The 18,530-nt window shown below is 43.3% G+C and overlaps 1 protein-coding gene across 1 annotated transcript in view; it reads left to right on the top strand.

The window, feature by feature from the left end:
- Nucleotides 1-18,530, top strand: part of cwf19l2 (CWF19 like cell cycle control factor 2) — a 265,425-nt gene that overhangs the window by 84,874 nt on the left and 162,021 nt on the right. Inside the window, exon 6 of the mRNA XM_070891309.1 lies at nt 3,133-3,226. Within this exon, the coding sequence (XP_070747410.1) occupies nt 3,133-3,226 (94 nt within the window). The remainder of the gene's footprint in view (nt 1-3,132; nt 3,227-18,530) is intronic.

The following is an 18,530-nucleotide window of genomic DNA, read 5'->3' as shown; positions in this document are numbered from 1 at the left end:
CAGGAGAGCGCTGTTCAGGTCTCCCCTTCCTCCTCACCTGTGCAGACGGGCCTGCTGCTGCCACCCTGGATGTGCTTTGCTGCAACCCACTGGGACCCGCCGCGACCTCGGAGGTTGTACAACCATGAAATGTCCCCTCGTGTGCAGAGCTGCCGAAAGCGCTTGCTACATGCGTGGCCTGCAGCACCTCCAATTGCAATGTCACCGTTTGATCCTCCTCCTCCCCTCCTCCCGCCCTGAAGAAAAATATTGCCATCTTACTGCTCCTCATTCTCCTCCTCGTCTTGATCGGCCTCTATAACTTCTTAAGTATAGCCGAGGTCGGCAGGTTCATCGATTTCTGGTTGTGGCATGGTGGTAGGGCCTTTTACTTCATTATTGGATGTCTGTGAAACATCTTCAAAATATAACACAACAGATGAATGGTTCGTAGCAGGGGAGGGGGCAGCCATGAGTAGGCTCACATAGCGCAGGCTCATTTGTAGGACCACGATGAATGATAGTACATCGCATAAACCAAAGCATAGCCGATGGAGAGTACATCGCATAAACCGAAGCGTAGCCCACACAGTACTTAATATTGAGCTAACTCAGACTGTGGATTTTGCAGGACTTACCCTCTCTCTGCAACCTGGGCCCAGCTTCTGCGTGGGTGGTCGATCTTTTGGAGCCACCAATAATACCTGCAACCCTCATTTCCAAGGGTGTTAGTGGTTGCAGTCTTGCCGGACCTCCACCAATTTTTGTCCGCTCTCAGAGGTTGTCGGACACTTTCTTTTGTAGAGCTGGCAATAAAAATTTTTAAGAGAGGGGCCTTCTGCTGCCGTGGCACACACAGATAGACACATTTACAATTCAAGTAATTGTAGTGCATAAATAAAAATATTACTTACTAAAACTACTTGGCCAGGGTCCTGCCACTTCTTCCGACACTGCTTGCCATCCTTCTGGATGGACCCCACTACCGAAACCTGCTCTGCAACACGCTCCCAAGCTTGAGCTATTGCTGCAGGTTTCAGTTTATCAGGACTCTTCTTGCCAATCAGTTGTCTCCCACTTTCCACAGCAGCTACCAGGGCCTCATTGGGTGAACCTCCTGGCCCTTTTCCTTTCCAATTCACGCTCCATTTGTCGTTTTGCAGCTCCTATTTGGCAGTAGTAATAAATCTCCTGAAAATTACAATGCTCTTTAAAAATGGCTGATCCAGACCAGAAAATGTACTGCGCATGCGCAAGCACATCTGTCACATGGAAAACAGGCAATTTTTTTTGCGCATGTGCAGAACGGGAGTTAATTTCAAACCGAAAATTTTTTGCTCCATCCTTAAAAACGGAGCTATTTTAGCGCTATGCCAAAATTTAAAAATTTTTTGCCGAAACTTAGGCTGTTTCTTTTGGCATTATTTCGGCATTAATAAATCATCCGTTAATCGGAAATTGTGCCAAAAAACTGAGCTATTTTTCAATGTGGAAAGTCTAGCCCTATAAGTTTGATACCTTTAACCATTAGCACTTGATCATTTGTTTTAAGTGGATCTCGAAACATAGATAAGTGCTCTCACCAGTGCTTCTCTGAACTTGCCTCCCTCGGGTTTTCAGCACTCCAAATATGCTGTTCTACACCCTCGTCTTCCTCCACCTTGATTAATGTAGAAACTAATAATCATGTTACTGACTCCAATTCGAATACACTGTTTTTTCAGGACTTGAAAACTGTGAAACACCTTGAGTCTTAATCTTTCATTTCTCTAAAATCTACAAGCTTTTATAACCCAAATTAGCCATCAGCTAATCATTCCTTCCTTCCTTTTATATCCTTGGTGAAGTCCTGCTCCCTGGACTTTGAACCTTCAACTAGTTTCCTCAATAAATATATATTTTGAATATGATATTTTAGAATGTGTATACAGACATGTTGGAATTTTATTTTCCAAATAGATTTGATCTGAGCTGAAACACCATTTCCTTTACTTTTGAAGTTGCTCATAGAACTGCCTCATGTCATGTGCTGGTGATTGAAATGATGTTGATGGTCAAGGACTTCTTTCATCTGGTTTCCTTTTACATATAGTTTGGTAGAAATTAAAAGTTGCACGCTTTAAAACTTGTGATATGCTTTGCAGTCACCTTTTTTTCTGGGTTGTGGTGGATAAGTAAAGTTACAATTTGCAAATCACAGGTTGCTGTTTATGCAAGTAACTTCCAGGATACATTTCAAGTTTGTTAGATCTGCATCATTTTAATGGAACTAAAATTGCGGTCGCAGGCTTCTCTGCGGTACTGATAAGTACTCCGTATCTACACGTTCTCATTGCTATTAATGAGAAAAAAAGGCAAACACACTAAACACATATAATAAAATAAAAAACACACCGCGTGTGATTAAAATTAAAATTAATAAATATCTAGAGAAAAAAACATTTTCCGACTTAAAATTTTTTTTTTAAATTATGGTTAAAAATAAATGTAACGTAGTGGGCAGAGTTTAAAAAAAAAAAATCTGTTTTTTAAATTTAATTTACTTATATTTTTGTATATTTTTAAACTCTTACGCCTGTAAAAGTAGGCTATTATCCGGCACAAGAATTTTGAGGACATTTGCTGGGCAAGATATGGGTAAATACTGCAATCTTGCCCTTGCAAATGTCCTCGCACCCGATATGCATTGGATCTGTCAAGCTCCAGCTTGACAGATCGGAAAAGCCGGTTTTCAGTGCATGCGCATTGTGCGTTGAAACCCGGCTTTTGCGATGCCTGCCCGGGTCTGTAGACATTCAGTTCGGATCCGGGGAGGCACGGATTTCTGCACCAAGAAATTGCCATCCAAAAATTGAATTGGTCACTTTCTACACTTGTATGCTATTATTTAAATTCCCTACCTGGCTTATTTTTAGAACAACACATTAGGCTTTATTATAATGATGTGCAAGCTTTAGGTGTCTTCACTTTATATCTGTAGTAGGAGAGATTAGATTTCTTTAGTTTTAGTGGGTATGAATGCACAACTTTTTGAAGAATCGCCAAATATAACACCATGGACAATGGAAGGAAGCATACTGAGTAACTTTCATTTATAAGTACTGTAATTGTAAGTATGTTTCCAATTTCTTTGATTGATTTCCTCCATTATAGGCTGAGATACATAAAAGAGAACTGAATCCGTACTGGAAAGATGGAGGCTCAGGCTTGCCCTCTGAGCAAAGTGACTCAGCACCAGTTCAAAAAGGTAAATATAAATCCAATTTCAATTTAATGTTGAGGCCCATTTTGCTGTTCTATAAATTCCATTGCTGCCTCTTTCCAACATGTATCCTTGTTTACTTGAAAAGGTAGGCAAATGAATTGTGGCTTTCCCAGTGACTTTGATGACAAATTTGTCCTTTTGATAACTGGACAGGACGGCATGTTTACTATGGGGTAACATAAGTTGTCTGATATCAAATTCTGGCCAGGTGACATGTAGTAGAATTCCCCATTTAAAAATTGGTTGGGGATGTTAGCTTCAGTCAGTGATGAGTCTTGAACTTGCTCATGTGAAAGGCATTTTAATAGATGTGGTACAAAATAGTATTACAAAACTAGACTAAGGATGTCTTTGTTAACAAATTAACTTAAAACCAACAAAAAGTTGTAGTGTAAATTCAGAGTTCTATCTTACCTCGGAGCAACATGGAGGTAGCCTCCCTCCCTAGTGATTCTCACTTTGCTTTACTCCAGAGTCAGGTAGGACTTCAACTCCAAATTTACACTACAACTTCAATGTCAGTGCAAAGTAGTTTTTCTTTGCGTCAATGTTTAAATTATAGTGTAAATTCAGCCGTAGCCTCAACTTAAGACACAGCTTTAATACAGACTGTGTCAGGACCATTGGTAGCACATTTCTTTTCTCTGTCATCTGACTCTCTCCTAAAGGGAAATACTTATTACTGTTCTCAGCACATGTATGTCAATTGTTACTGTCAGATTTCTAAATCTCTGGCATTAAATTGACAGCAAGACTGATTCTTTTAAAACAATTTGGAATAGTTTATTAAACACACACACATGCACATCTATCAGCAGTTGTCAGCCAACCTACGGATCGACTTAGTTACAACAGATTATAAAAAGGTATACTTCACTTTCCTCTGGTTGGCTGGCTGAGCACATGGCCTGCTGTTTGGGCTGGTCTTGAGAGGACGGTTTGTCGTGTGCTCAGGAGAGAAGAAGAAGGAAGAGAGTGAGCAAGCTTTGCACTTGCGTTTTTATATCCCTTAAGTCCATTGTTTCTCAGAAAGCTCCAGGATTTTGGTCTTGGTTCCGGGGCAGTTCCTTACTGGCTTTCCTCACACATGTGTCTGTCTGGAGGACCCAGTGTCATTCCTTGATTAGGCTAATGGCTTTCCAATCCTTTGTTCCTTTAGCTCTGTCCAACCAGAAGGCAAGATACAAACAGAACATGCTGGAAGTCTGTGAGCTTCCATTTTGTCTCTTTTCAAAACTGTCTTTTCATATAATCTCATTGTTTAACATTTATTTATATATATATATACAGAATCAATTTTGTCATTACTAAACACTTTTATTCTTACATTACAAAAATCTGAAAAGTTTGGAAAGATGAACTTGCATTTTATGTAGTACCTCATCACACCCTTGAGATGCCCTAACATGCTTCACAGCCATTTGTGCATTTGGTTAGGGCTATTTCAGGCTTCGGTAGGGATGGAAACCTGATGGGAGAGATTCAAACGTGGAATTGTGGGAAAGATAGGCATGGATGTGGGAGATGACAACATGTTTATGGATTTTGGAGAGGAAAAGGAGGTTGGAAATTGGGTAGTAGTTTGCAAGGACACGGGTCGAAAGTCGATTTTTAAAGGAAAGCGGAGCAATAACTGACGAGAGGTGTTCATTTACAATGCCACTTAACATTGGGGCCAGGAAGGGAAGTTGAATAATCAGCAGTTCAGTGCAAATGGGGTAATAGTAGCAGAAATCGAGTCTCGTGGACAAGATGAGCTATGGGGGGCACAAAGCACACAAGAAGCCAAAACTGGGGGTAGTGTAGAAGAGTTGATTTTAAGGCAAGGGCGAACATGGGAGAAGTTTGACCTATTAGGCAAGAGGATGTAGGAGACACAGCAAAGGCAGCTCAATATTATTGAAAAAGAAGTCCATGCGCCCCTCACACTTGTTGGAAGTGAGGTTGGAGGGGGCAGAGAATGACAGTTTAAGACAGTGGTTAGTATTGGAGAAAAGAAGCCGGCAGTTATCTTTGCCATCCAGGATGATCCTCGATTATTGAGTGTTTTTTGGCAGAGTGAGGCCTGATAACACTTGATGGGGTCCAGCCAAATCTGGTGATGGGTGACTAAATCAGTTGTGTGCCAGATATGTTCAAGTCTTCACCTTTTGAATAGGAGCCATACCAGGGGTATTGAACTGGATGGAAGAGAATAAAGGTTTTGTGGGCCAATGGAATCAAAGATGGAGGGGAGGAAGCAGTTGAGCAGATAAATGACTGCAGAAATATTGCAGCAAATGGAGGGTAGTTGGCAGTTGGAAAGTGCTTATGAAGGTAATCTGAGGGGCAGTTTTTACTAGAAGCTGACATAGTACGAAATGTGGTTGGAAGGAGAATGGGGGATGCAACTGGTGAGGGATACAAATAAATGGTCAAAGATAGCTTTGTCAGTAATCAAAATCATGTGAGTTGAGGGGCCATGGGAAATGGCAAGGTTCAGCGAGTGGACGTGAATATGGGTGGGCAAGTTTATATAGAATAAGAGGTTTGTGGGGGGGGGGTGAATAGACAGAAAGGCAGTGAATTCAGAAGAGAGAGCAAGGTGAGGTAAGATGTAGAATGAAATTACTAAGGATGTGGAATCACTTGGTGCAAATACTAATGGAGGAATGAAGGAAGGATATCTCGGTGAAGAACTCGAGGAGCGGCTGAGGAGTAGGATGTAGTAGATCACAAAGATTTTAAAGGAGAGGCAAGAGGTGTAGAACAAAATGAGGTGCATAAAGGCGGAGAAGGTACCAGAAGAGTGATTTGGCTTTAAGGACCAGACTGCCACCATAGTGGTTTTGACGGGGTAGGTTGTGGATAGTAGCATTTTCATCCGAGTTGGGGATGAGGGGTCAGTGAACTGTCCTTCTCTCCATCTGAGTCCCAATATTCTTCTCAGTAGGAGTGTCACTGTGGAACCTACACCCTTCCCTTCTCCCCATGTTCAGAAATTCTGCTTAGTAGGGAATGATGGGGGTTGTGATCAACTAAACCTTCCTTGCCATTGAAATTCCTCTCTGGGTTTAATGAACTAAACCTTGACTTGGGAACCAAACTCTCAGTCTAAAGGAGGGAGGGCAGATTTATAGTGAACTACAACTCCAATCAAGGTTGCACCATGCTGTAAGGAAACAGGAAGCGCAGTGGCAGGAAAATGCAGTGGGAAACTAGGTCTGATGCAATGCCTTGGATACCGTGAGGGAAGGCTGGTCGGGTATGAAGTTGGATTGCCATAAAGGGATAGCGGAATGGGCGAGTTGCAGATGCTTAGGAGTTCAGAGTGACCCAAGAAAGTGGAGACCACTGAGCCGAGGCAAAATTGTGCTTTATTTAAATAGAATAAATAATAAAATCAAATTAAGTTTTTACCTATTTGAGGATTGCATGTAACGATGGAGACAAATCATTCAAGGCTTGCTGTTTTTTTTAAACCTGTTTCTTCTTTGTGGAATTTCTTAGTGATTTTTATTTTTCCCCCATTTTCTTTAGGCACCACCCAATCGAGGCGAAATTGCACTTTTCCACCCAGATTGGGGGTGCAAGGCCCATATTTTTCAGGAAGTTTTTGCCGGCGATTATCTTCCCAGCCTTAGTGGTTTTCTAGGCGGCAATCGGGTACCTGGTGGGCTTTGGGGAAATTTTAATGTTTCCAAAGGACATTTTGATCTTTCGGGGGTATGTTCCCTCTCCCTTAGAAAATAAATTGCTTCTCTCAAATTTTTTAATCAACCATTGCAAAAATTGCACTTTAGAGTACTTTGTTTTTTTTTCTAAAGCACAATACTTAATATAGCAGTAGCATACATCATGAGAAGTTCAAGTCCCACTGCACTCCCATTGCAGTTACTTTATTCTGTATGACATATGTATAGCAATTGAGTTTTAGTTTTCGCAGTAAAAGACTGAATTGTAGATTGTGATCTCGAAGCATGTATAAAAGTCCTCACAGAACTTTATTCAAGGCTGTTTTTCAGTTGTACATTGATTTTTGAGTTTTGTAGGTCGGCATTTATGAAGCAAATCCAACAACTAGTTTGCATACAGCAAGATCCCACAGGCAGCAAATGAGAAATATGACTAATTTGTTTTGTGGGAATTGTATGAGGGATAAATGTTGGTCAGCCAAAAGAATCCTCCCTACTCTTCTTTGAATTGTACCATGGGCCTTTGGTTTAACAGAGCATTGGTTTAACATCTCATTCAAAAGCTGGTGCCTCCAACAATGAAAGAAAGAAAGGATTGCATTTATATAGCGCCTTTTACGACCACCGGACGTCTCAAAGCACTTTAGAGCCAATGAAGTATTCTTGGAGTGTAATCACTGTTGTAATGTGGGAAATGCGGCAGCCAACTTGCACACCGCAAACTCTCACAAGAAGCAATGTGATAATGTTATGTTGATTTGAGAGATAAATATTTGATGTAACTATTTGTACTGCACTTTTTGTGACAGACACAAGTCTGTCAAACCCTGCCCCCGCCCCCCATGCCTGTACTGCACTTTTTGACTGACATGCAACAGGCCCCGCCCCTGTCAAGCTCTTTCCCCCCCCTCCTCCTCCTCCCCCCCCTCCTCCTCCTCCCCCCACTCCCTCCTCCTCCCCCCCCTCCTCCTCCCCCCCCCTCCTCCTCCCTCCTCCTCCCCCCTCCCCCCCCCCTCCTCCCTCCCCCCGCTCCCCCTCCCTCCTTTCATTGTTAACTTAAATTTTTTAATGACAACTCAAAAATTGAGTATTTTAGTGGGGAACTGCCACTGCTCAATATTAAATCTTTTTAAGATTTCAAAATTGAAACTTGTTCCTAATTAAAATGAATTTGGCAGTGTTATAAAATATTAATTAAATAGTCATTGATACCAAGTGAATATGGAATATTAGACTGGTCATTTTGCCTAATAAATAAAATGATTACCCAAGCCACGTGCATTTTGGCATAGGGACAAACCGATTAAGAAAGTCAACACGTAGCTAAAGCAGTGGTGTGGGTATGAGAGGTTCCATTTCATGGGACATTGGCACCAGTGCTGGGACAGGAAGGAGTCGTATCATTGGCACAGGCTGCACCTGAACTGCGCTGGCACCAAGGATCAAACGGGAAGGATAATTATGGCTATAAATAAGACTTTAAACTAATAACATGGGGGGAGGGAACTGCTAAAAATTACAGAAACCTAACGATAAAAGAATCAGGAAAAAAGAGTAAAGGACAAACTAAAGGAAAGAATAAGGTTAACTTGAATGGCCAGAAATCAGAAAAAGTCGTAGAGCATAAAGGTAAAATATCTACTAAAAACAGAGAGAAAGAAATGATCAAAAGAAACATTTGAAACTGTTTGTACAGCAATGTACGTGATGCTCAAAACAAAATGATGAACTGGAGGCAATAATTTGCGGAGAGGATCCGAATATAGTTGGAATGGCTGAAACATGGGTACATAGAGAACAGGATTGGCAACTAAATATTGCAGGATATAACACAATTTAGGAAGGAAAGGGAAAGAAAGAGGGAGGTGGAGTAGCTGTACTAGTTAAAAATAACATAATGGCAGTAGGAAAAATGGATGTAACTAGCAGTATGATAGATACAGAATCCATATGGATTGAGTTAAAAGATAAGAAGGGATACATCGCCCTAATAGGATTATACTATAGACCACCAAATAGTGAAAGGGAATTGGAGGAAGAAATAGTTAGGCAAATCTACGAGGTGAGAAGCAGCCATAGAATAATCATGAGTCCTTTCTCGCTCAGTGCGTAAGAAGTCCAACAAGAAAAGAATCATTGCTGGAACTCACTACGACAGGAAGTGGTTGAGGAAAATAGCTTAGATGCTTTCAAAAGGAAACTAGACGAGTATATGAGAGAAAAGGGAATATGAAGATATGCTGAAAGGTTGAGATGAGGCTAATGGAATGGGAGGAGACTCGTTTTGGAGTGTAAACACCAGCGCAGACAAGTTGGGCTGAATAGCCTGTTTCTGTGCTATTTATTCTATATAAACTATTATCTCGGAGAAATGTTGTAGTTACAGCGAAATTAGAATATTGAATTAATTAATTTTAACCTTTTTAATTTTGAAAAAATGGTTTTCTTTGAGTTTCCATGGGTGCACAATTATTCCTGCAGATTATCGGGGCTTGACTTTTAATGGAATTTTCCCATTCTGTTTTCTTTTACCTATAAAAAACACCTCATTCATAATACTAAATTTAATGATATAAATATTTTGACTGCTTAATTCTAAATACAAATCATGTGGCTTTCATTTTAAGATCAAAACTATGTGTAAAACTCTTGCATTGATTTTTGTCATGTTTTATAACTGTTCACTGTAACATTGTGCCTGTATTTGTATATATATTGCTAAGAAATGTAACATGTAAAATCATAACTCTAGTGTTCATTCAATAGAAACACTGAATTGCAAAGACTGGGTGTTGCAGTGGGTTAGCAGGCTGTTGTTTTACTTCTGAGGCCTGTGTCAGGATCCAGCCTAGTCAGATGTGATGACTGTTTCCTGTCTGCAGACTTTAGTGAAAAGAATTTGGATAGGTTTATCCCAGCTCCTAATTTGGCACTAAGTTAGCAGTCTCAGAGAGACTACAGGTGCGGTTGCCAACCCTCAACTCCTGCCACCGTTGCTGCAGAATTAGGGGCTTTTTGAAGTGTGCGAGTGCTGAAGGCACCAGGTTCTGGAGGCATGCTCCCTTCAAACCGTCGATTTTTAACATATTTGACTGCATTTTCTGGCAACATATAGTCTATTATTCTGCCTTTCAAGTCAAAAATAATTTCTCCTGAAAGAATTAGATATTTTATATACAAGACAACAGCTAAGAAAAAGGAAGTAAACGCAGGGCCAGATTTTTGGCTTTTGTGGTTTTTCGGCAAAAATGGTAGTGATACATGAAATTTACCTTTTTCGCTGTGCTATAGTTTCTAGCCTGAACTTACGACCTTTACATATGCACCTGCGACGCATCGGTAAGGAAGGCGTTGCACATACATTTGCGGCGCAAACTGCATGTTTCGGCAACTTTAGTCCAGGACCCGGAGTACTGCGAGAGAGGCCTTGGGAGGGGGAAAAGAAGAAAACAAAATTCCCCAAAACATTCCAAAAAACAGTTACAAGACCCTTAACTATTTAATCGCTGCAAAAAATAGAAACTTTAACTTACCTTTTTTCAGGTTTTCATACTTATCGCTGCTGGCAGGGCTACACCGACAGGCTTGGCCTGTCGCTATTCTGGACGCGGCGTACGGATCGGGAGAATGCCGAAACTCGGACACAAACACAATCCGAGTCGTTGCATGTCGGTGCACCGCTCCCCGGCGGTACTTCAAAGCGCCGCCACAAACAGGTACCCGAGGGTCTCGCCTGGGCTTTGTGATCTGGTTTTCGCCACGGAGGGTCAGATCACGGTGAAAACCAGGTCACAAAACTGCCCAAAATCCGGCCCTTATAAGATGAAAGAAGAAACATAAAGGGAGTCGAATTTTCACAGGAAAAAAACGGGTGGTTTGGAGATTGGGGGGTGGTGGGTGGGTGATGTGGCTGTTGGGGAAGTGAAAGTTGGAAGAATCTAAAACCTGACCCCAACCTGCCTCCACCCCGCCCACTTTTACTTTTTTTTCAGGCAAGGCGGGTGGCCTGAAACCTCTACTTTAACCTGCCTTGCAGCTGTAACAAGGGGCCACAATCTTGGGGAGCACTCCTGTCAGCTGGGACAAGCAGGAGTGCTTCCTCCCAGCACTCAAAACTCCCGCACCAGCAGACCACACCCCCCTGGTTCGGGGATCGGTTCTGTCCCCCCCTCCCCCCCAGGAATTGCAACTTCCGCCGGGAACAAGGATCAGACCCCACCTGGATATCTCGACTCAGCCCCGGGTTCTGGAATCGCGACGCAGTCCCTGGTCGGGGATCAGACCCCTCCTGGGGAATCATAACCCCCCCCCCTCCCCAGACTCACCTGAACCCAGCACTTGACTGTTGCTGAGGTGTCCAGCCTGTGTTCCCAGCCAGAATGGAAACCAGCCTGTCAATCAGGCTGACTTCCGGGCGGGAAACCCGCCCATTATGTCTGGGTTTCCCGCCGTCTACCGGGTCCCCCCGCACCGTGCGGCTGGGAAACGGGAGAAATCCTGGCCAGTATTCTTTCCACCCATAGTTTTTCTTCCTTTTACGCACCTAAATTATACCTTCTCCATATTAGATTATTGATTTAAGACTTGCTCCCAGGTCTCTAATGTTACCACTTTACAATCAGGTTTTTGATGGTGGTGGTAGTTGGGGTTAGGATGAGAATAATTTTTTGGGCTCAATTCTCCCCAGTGATTTGCACCGTTTTTTTGGTGCCTGCCGCTTTTTTTGCCCTAAATTTTAAAAATCCAAGTTTACCCAATCTTTGTGCATCAGCGTAACCCAATTCGATACGATTTTTTAGGTTAGGTTTTTTTTTGCGTCATGGGGGTGTAACCTGATGCCTGCGCCAGCTTTTTACAATTATGGAAGTTTGGCCAATTTAAATCTCTCCTAGGATGGCGTATGTGACCATTCACGAAAAACCTTCTGGGCACTTGAGAGAAACCAGCGCACATTAAAAAATTGGCGCAGAAAGACGCCATTGCTTTTATGTGAAGTTTTGGAGGGAGTCAAGGACACACAAATATTCATAATCAAGCTTAAATTTTTAAAGCTTAAATTTTTAAAACTTAAAACGCAGGAAATGAAAGTTTAATGGAATTCTTTAAGTTTTCATTTTTTAAAAACTGACACGTCACTACCAAATGTCTCCAAACTGAGCTCGAGGGTCGGAGCATTGGCCGGCAGAATCAGTCCCTCACCCGGACATGGGCTCGAGGCTCGGCTTGAAAAGAAGCCCGGGGGAGTGGGTGGCTGTAGAAGGCGAACGAAAGGCACGAGAAGCCTACACCACGCATCAAATGAAGCCCGGGGGCTGGTGGGGGGCTGTGGGAAGGCCAACGTAAGGCATGAGAAGCCTACACTACACATCAAATGAAGCCTGGGGGGTGTTTCCCCGATCATTGCGCCTGCTCAGACCTGGGTGTTGCCCATACAAGAGTGTCGACCTTGGGGAGAGAGAACAAAGAACCTTATCCTGCCTGACGACATGCATTGCACCATGTCAGTTGATGCAAGATACCCTGGGAGCACCCATGATGCGTTCATGCTACGCGAGAGCGTTATATCCTCCATGTTTCAGCAGCAGTGAGAAGGGCAGAGCTGGCTACTGGGAGACAAAGGGTATGGCCTTGCCACCTGGCTCATGGCACCCCTACGCGTAATCCAGACGGGAGCTGACCAGGAATACAACATGTTGCACATTGCGACGCACAGCGTAATAGAGAGAACCATTGGAATCTTTAAACAGCGTTTCCGATGCCTGGACCTTTCCAGAGGCTACTTGCTGTACTCCCCTGAGATTGTTGGTCAGTTCACTGTTGTGTGCTGCATGCTGCATAACTTAACCCTCATGAGGCAGCAGCAGCTGGTAGTAGCAGACTCACCTGAGGTGAGAGTGGCTGATGGTGATGAATATGATGCAGATGATGATGAGGAAGATATGGAACTACTTGAACCCAGAGCACGACGGCGGAGGAGGGCGGGCCGTCGTGCCCCTTTAAAGATTGCTCGAGCCTTGTAACAGCAGCTCATCCGTGAACGCTTCGCTGCCTGAGCGCTCAGCGGCAACTATTCTACATGGACCATGTTTACTGTTTGGACCTGTTCCGTAATGTTGTGTTGTGTTAATGGAACAAATGATGGAAATGATTCTTCTTTACTTCAAAACGTTGTATTAATAATGGAACAAATAATGGAAATAATTCTTTTTTAGTTCAAAAAGGTCTTAACAATGGAACAAATAATGTAAATGATTCAGTTATAATGTAAAATATATTTTATTCAAAAGTTTAACAAACAGTTCTTTGTACTTTAAAAAAAAAAAATTCTTGAATCAAACTTTAAAGTTTTCAGTTAAGATCACTTACAAACTCTTAAGATCACTTAAAAACTTGTAAATTTACATAACTTTTAATTTGAGAACAGATACAACAGTAACAACAATAATAATAATAACAGCAGCAAAGAAAGGCTACACCTTTCTTTCCTCCACCTTATTCTAAGACCGCCCGCTGCGCTTGGTCTAGTTGACTCCACCCCTGCCCGCAGGCGATGGCGCAGCGTTTCTCGGGTTGGTACCAAGCTTATTCTTTCGAACATCTCGGGTAATGCGCACTTCTTGATGGGGGGGGCGGGGGGGGGCAGGTAGGCAGGCAATAATGTGGAAGGCCCGGCTTGGGCCTCTTCAGAGACTGGTCTGGGGATTGGAGTGGGAGTGGCAGTTGATTCTGTCAATGGGCGCTGGGTCTCGGCGTGTTCCCTTATTGCAGCAGCTAATTCCGACATTCCCTTCCTCGTGCCCTGACAATGTGTCAACTATCTGCAACATTCCCTCCCTCATGTTCACCGACAGTGTCGCAGCTACGTGTGACATGCCCTCCTTCATGTTGAGCAACAGTGTGTCAACTACCTGAAACATTCCCTCCCTCATGTTCATCGACAGTGTCGCAGCTACGTGTGACATGCCCTCCCTCATGTTGAGCAACAGTGTGTCAACTACCTGAAACATTCCCTCCCTCATGTTCACTGACAACGCATCAGCTACTTGCGACATTCACTCACTCATGTGCACCAACATTGTTTCGGCTGACTGAGACATTCCCTCCCTCATGTTCCCGACAGTGTTCCCATTTCTCGGGAGAGTGTTGTTACTTCTCCCGACAATCCCGATCCCTCATCACTGATGGTGTCCAGGAGTGATCACGTAAGGTCAATGCTCTCCGTACTCATTGCCATCATCAGAACCACATCTGTTAGATCCTGCACCTCAGCGCTGTCGAGCTCTCCTTCCCCTCCTCACCCTCGGTGTGGCTCACTGCATCCCATTGGGATCCGCAGCATCGGACACGGAGGCCCTGGGTGTGCCTTGCTGCACCCCAATGGAATCCCCAGCCTTGGACGGTGGGAAACGATGGACTGTTCCACCAACACTCATACCACTCAGGGAAGGGGCTGCACCTCAATGAGCGGCACCTGCACCTCCTCCAGAGTGAGTACAACAGTGGGGCCTTCATCCATTCCCTCCTTCTCCTCCTCACCCCCATGCTCTTGGTCTGGAATTGGAAGATGTTCTCCTCTTCAGGCTCGTCCATGTCTGAATCTTCTCTGCATCGTCGGGGTTGGCCTCAAGTTCTGCAAAATATAACAGAACAGGCAAATTGTTAACAGCGGAGGAGGGGACAGGGTGGCCTGAGTAGGCTCACACAGTGCAGGCAGCAGGCTGATTTGAAGGACCACGATAAATGATGCACATTGCATCAACCGAAGCGTAGCTGACGGAGACATCCCCATGAACCGAAGCATAGCTAGCCCGCACAGTAGTTAACATTTAGCAAAGCCAGACTGTGGAATTTGCAGGACTTACCCTCTCCCTCAAGTGTGGACCTAGCTTGTGCAGTGGTAGTTGCTTGTCTCCAGGCAGGACCCATCAAAGCAGTGACCCTCTCTTCCAAGGGTGTCAGTGGCTGCAGATTTGCCGGGCCGCCTCCTGTTCGAGTTATTTCTCGTTTGTTGTGTGCCTCTGCAAAGATGAAAACCTAACTTTTTAGAGAGGGTGTCTTTCTGCTGGGTGGGACATATACAGCTGGTCACATTTACAATTGCAATTCCATTGAATAAATGAAAATATTACTTATACTAACTACTTGACCAAAGTCCTGCCACTTCTTTTTGCACTGGCCTCCTGACCTCGGGGTGGTCACCATTGCACAGTAATGTTGCGCATGTTGGTTCAAGCATTACTTCATTTCTTTTGGTGGAACTTTTATGTGACCACTGCTGGTGTCCAGTGCGTGCTATCTGCCTTCAATCACAGTAACTAGTGCCTCCACTTCGTCCTGTAAGAAATTCTTGGTCCTTGCATTGCAGCTCCGATTTTTCCAATGAAAATTAAAGTTCTCACACAACTGGCTCTTTAAAAATGGCGGTGTAGACCGGGAGCTGTACTGGGTAAGCGTAGAAGAGGCAGCAGACATTAGTCGCCCCCCGCCCCCCGCCCCCCCCCCCCCCCCCCCGAGGCTACAGGACAGTCTGTGCGGCGCCAATTTCAAAAACTGGAATGGAGAAACTTGCTACTTTTTTTTTGAAGTAGTTGCGGCCAAGAAAAATGGGCGTAACTCTGGCAATATGCCAAAAAACGGCATTGGGGAAAATTGAGCCCAAAGTGCTACTGCATTGTTCCGCAGTCTCTAAATCTGTATTCTTAAAGTGACCAAGTCACTTTGTGTTGCTTCATTATATGCTTTAAGAATGGCTGACATACAGACCGTATGAGGCATGAGGAGCATGGAGGGTTTGTAAACAAGGATGAGGATAATAAAATCGGGACTTTGCTTAATTGGGCGTCATTGTAGTTCAGCAAGCACAGGGGTGATGGGGAACAGGACTTTGCCGCAAGTTAGGATGTGGGCAGCAGAGTTTTGGATGAACTCAAGTTTACGGAGGGTAGAACATGGGAGGCCGGCCAAGAGTCAAGTCTAGAAGTACCAAAGGCATGGATGAGGGTTTCAGCAGCAGATGACCTGAAGTAGAGCTGAAGTCGAGCACTATTATGGAGATAGTATTGGTGGTCTTAGGGATGGCGGGGATATAGGTCGGAAGCTCATCTGAGTCAAATATGACACCAAGGCTGAAAATAGTCTGGTTCAGCCTTAGACAGTTGCCCTGGAGAGGGATGGAGTCGGTGACAAGGGAACAGAGATTGTGCCAGGGACCGAACACAATGGCTTCGGTCTTCCAAACATTCAGTTGGAGGAAATTGCAGTGTGCACCATCTAAAAGATGCACTGCCGCAATCCGCCATGGCTTCTTTGACAGCACCTCCCAAACCTGTGATCTCTACTCCCTAGAAGGACAAGAGTAGTAGGCGCATGGGAACACCACCACCTGCAAGTTTCCCTCCAAGTTATACACCATCCTGACTTGGAAATAGATCACTGTTCCTTCATTCGTAGCAGAAGAAAGCACAGGTTTAAAGCGATGAACAGATAGGTTTAGAGTTCTTCACGCAAGGAATAATCAACATATAGAATTACTTCCAGATAGGGTCATAGAAGCAAAAATCATTTTTAAAAATTAGATACAGACTGTAGATTTGTTTCAGGATGCAAAACCTAGGACGGGCCAAAGAGTCATCTTCTATATCATGTGATCCTGTAACCAGGGCTTAACACCGACATATTCTGTTCCATAATCATCCATTAAGGAAATAGTCCTGCTAACATAATGGAGTTCAAGCTAATGTTGCCAGTCAGCCAGCCCCAGCCTATTTTTGCCTGTTACAGAACCTTTTTTTACCTAAAGCTCCTAAGCATGTCAGAAATGACCCATTAAAATCAAAAATCTCCCAATCTTTTTTTTTAAACTGTCACTCAAAATCTATATGTTTATTGGTCATAAAAATGAAGGATCCTCAATTCTGTAGGCGAGTGCCAGTACCACAATGTTGATAATGGGTTGTGTAGGAATATAAGGCAAGGTATGGAAGTGAGCATTATTCACACATGGTATTGAAAATTTTAAAGAAGTATGATTGAGCTGATAGGAAATTCGTCGACTTTGCGACCGGGTTTTTGCCGTTATTTCACCCTCTGCGGCGAAAACCCGGTCAGTGGGAACTTGGGTACCTTTTTGCGGCAGTGCTTTCCATGTATTGCTGGGGAGAGGAGCGCCAACGTGCAACACCCGAAATAGTGTTTTTGCCCAAAATTTGGCTCTCCGCAACTGTGTACTGCGCCCAGAATATCGACAGGGAAAAACCTGCATTGCGGCCCTGCCAGCAGCGGTAAGTATGAAGACTTGCAAAAAAGGTAAGTTAAAGTTTTTGTTAATTATTTTTCAGCGATTTAGGAGGGTAAGAGCTTTGTGAATGTTTTTTGCTTTTTTTTTTAGTTTGTTTTTCCCCCTCCCAAGGCCTCTCTTGCAGTGCTATCGCCCTGGATTAAAGTTGCCGAAATGAGCTGTTTGCGCCGCAAATCCTCGTGCAATGCCGATTTTTACCACTGTGCAAATTAAAAATGAAAATCGGACCTACTAACAGTAGCGAAGCGAAAACGGTAATTTTAGCGTAAAAATACAGTTTCCGCAAACCGAGTTCCTAGCCCATTGTATTTGAACATCAAAATTAACAGCTTTTATGAATCCCTTGTATTACAGAAGTAGAGATTTCTGCCTCCCTACTTAATGTAATATATCAGCATTGAAAAGCAATAAATTGACTAAGAACATTAAAATATCAGCAGGTGAATGGGATGGGGAAGAGCAGATATAGGAATTTAATTAAAACTTGAATTGGGCTAAAAATAAGTACCAGTATATACTTATAATTTTAAACTTGAGAAAATAGTTTAAAATTGTAATCGTAGGGAGCTGTAAAACAGAAAGTACCATTTGTGAGTGGTAGTTGCTTTTAAAACAAACCAGGGCAACAGCACTGAGCACTTTTGGCTGTGCATCACTTAGTAGTTGGGAGAAAGGAGATCTTGGTACACATTCGCATGAACACATGCACAGGGCTCACTAGTAACCAGTGTGCAAATGCCAGTGAAATTTCTAACATTAGAAACACAAGTCGTCCAGTTTAAGAAAATAAATAAATTGACTTGCATTAGTTACAATTTTACTACAGCCAGTGTTAAGCGGAGGTAGTATCAGACTATCTCCACGAGGTGGTCTCACAACCTAGATTTTGAACTTGCGCTGATTTCCTGCATATTTTGCATCATTACAAAGCTGAAATCATTTCACAGCAAGACAAAATTTGCAGTTGAAATTCCCTATAATCATAATGGAAGAGTAATGATCTGTTTGCTGTTTCACCATTAATCTAGAATTATTATCCTGCCTAATTTAGAACCAGTATGATCTTTTGGGCACATTTCTTTATGCTTCTATTTTCAACAGCTTGGGAAGGGGTTTATGCAGCAAAGAGAGTCGGGATAAATGGTGCATTCTCTGGTTGGCAACCAGTAACTAGGGAGGTGCCGCAGGGATCAGTGCCGGGACCCCAACTATTTACAATCTATATTAACGACTTGGAAGAAAGGACTGAGTGTAACGTAGCCAAGTTTGCTGACGATACAAAGATGGGAGAAAAAGCAATGTGTGAGGAGGACAC

This window comes from Pristiophorus japonicus, chromosome 10, assembly GCF_044704955.1.
Source record: "Pristiophorus japonicus isolate sPriJap1 chromosome 10, sPriJap1.hap1, whole genome shotgun sequence".
In the NCBI taxonomy this organism is placed as follows: Eukaryota; Metazoa; Chordata; class Chondrichthyes; family Pristiophoridae; genus Pristiophorus; species Pristiophorus japonicus.
The sequence above is the reverse complement of the archived record's forward strand: the minus strand, read 5'-3'. Positions and strand labels throughout refer to the sequence as shown.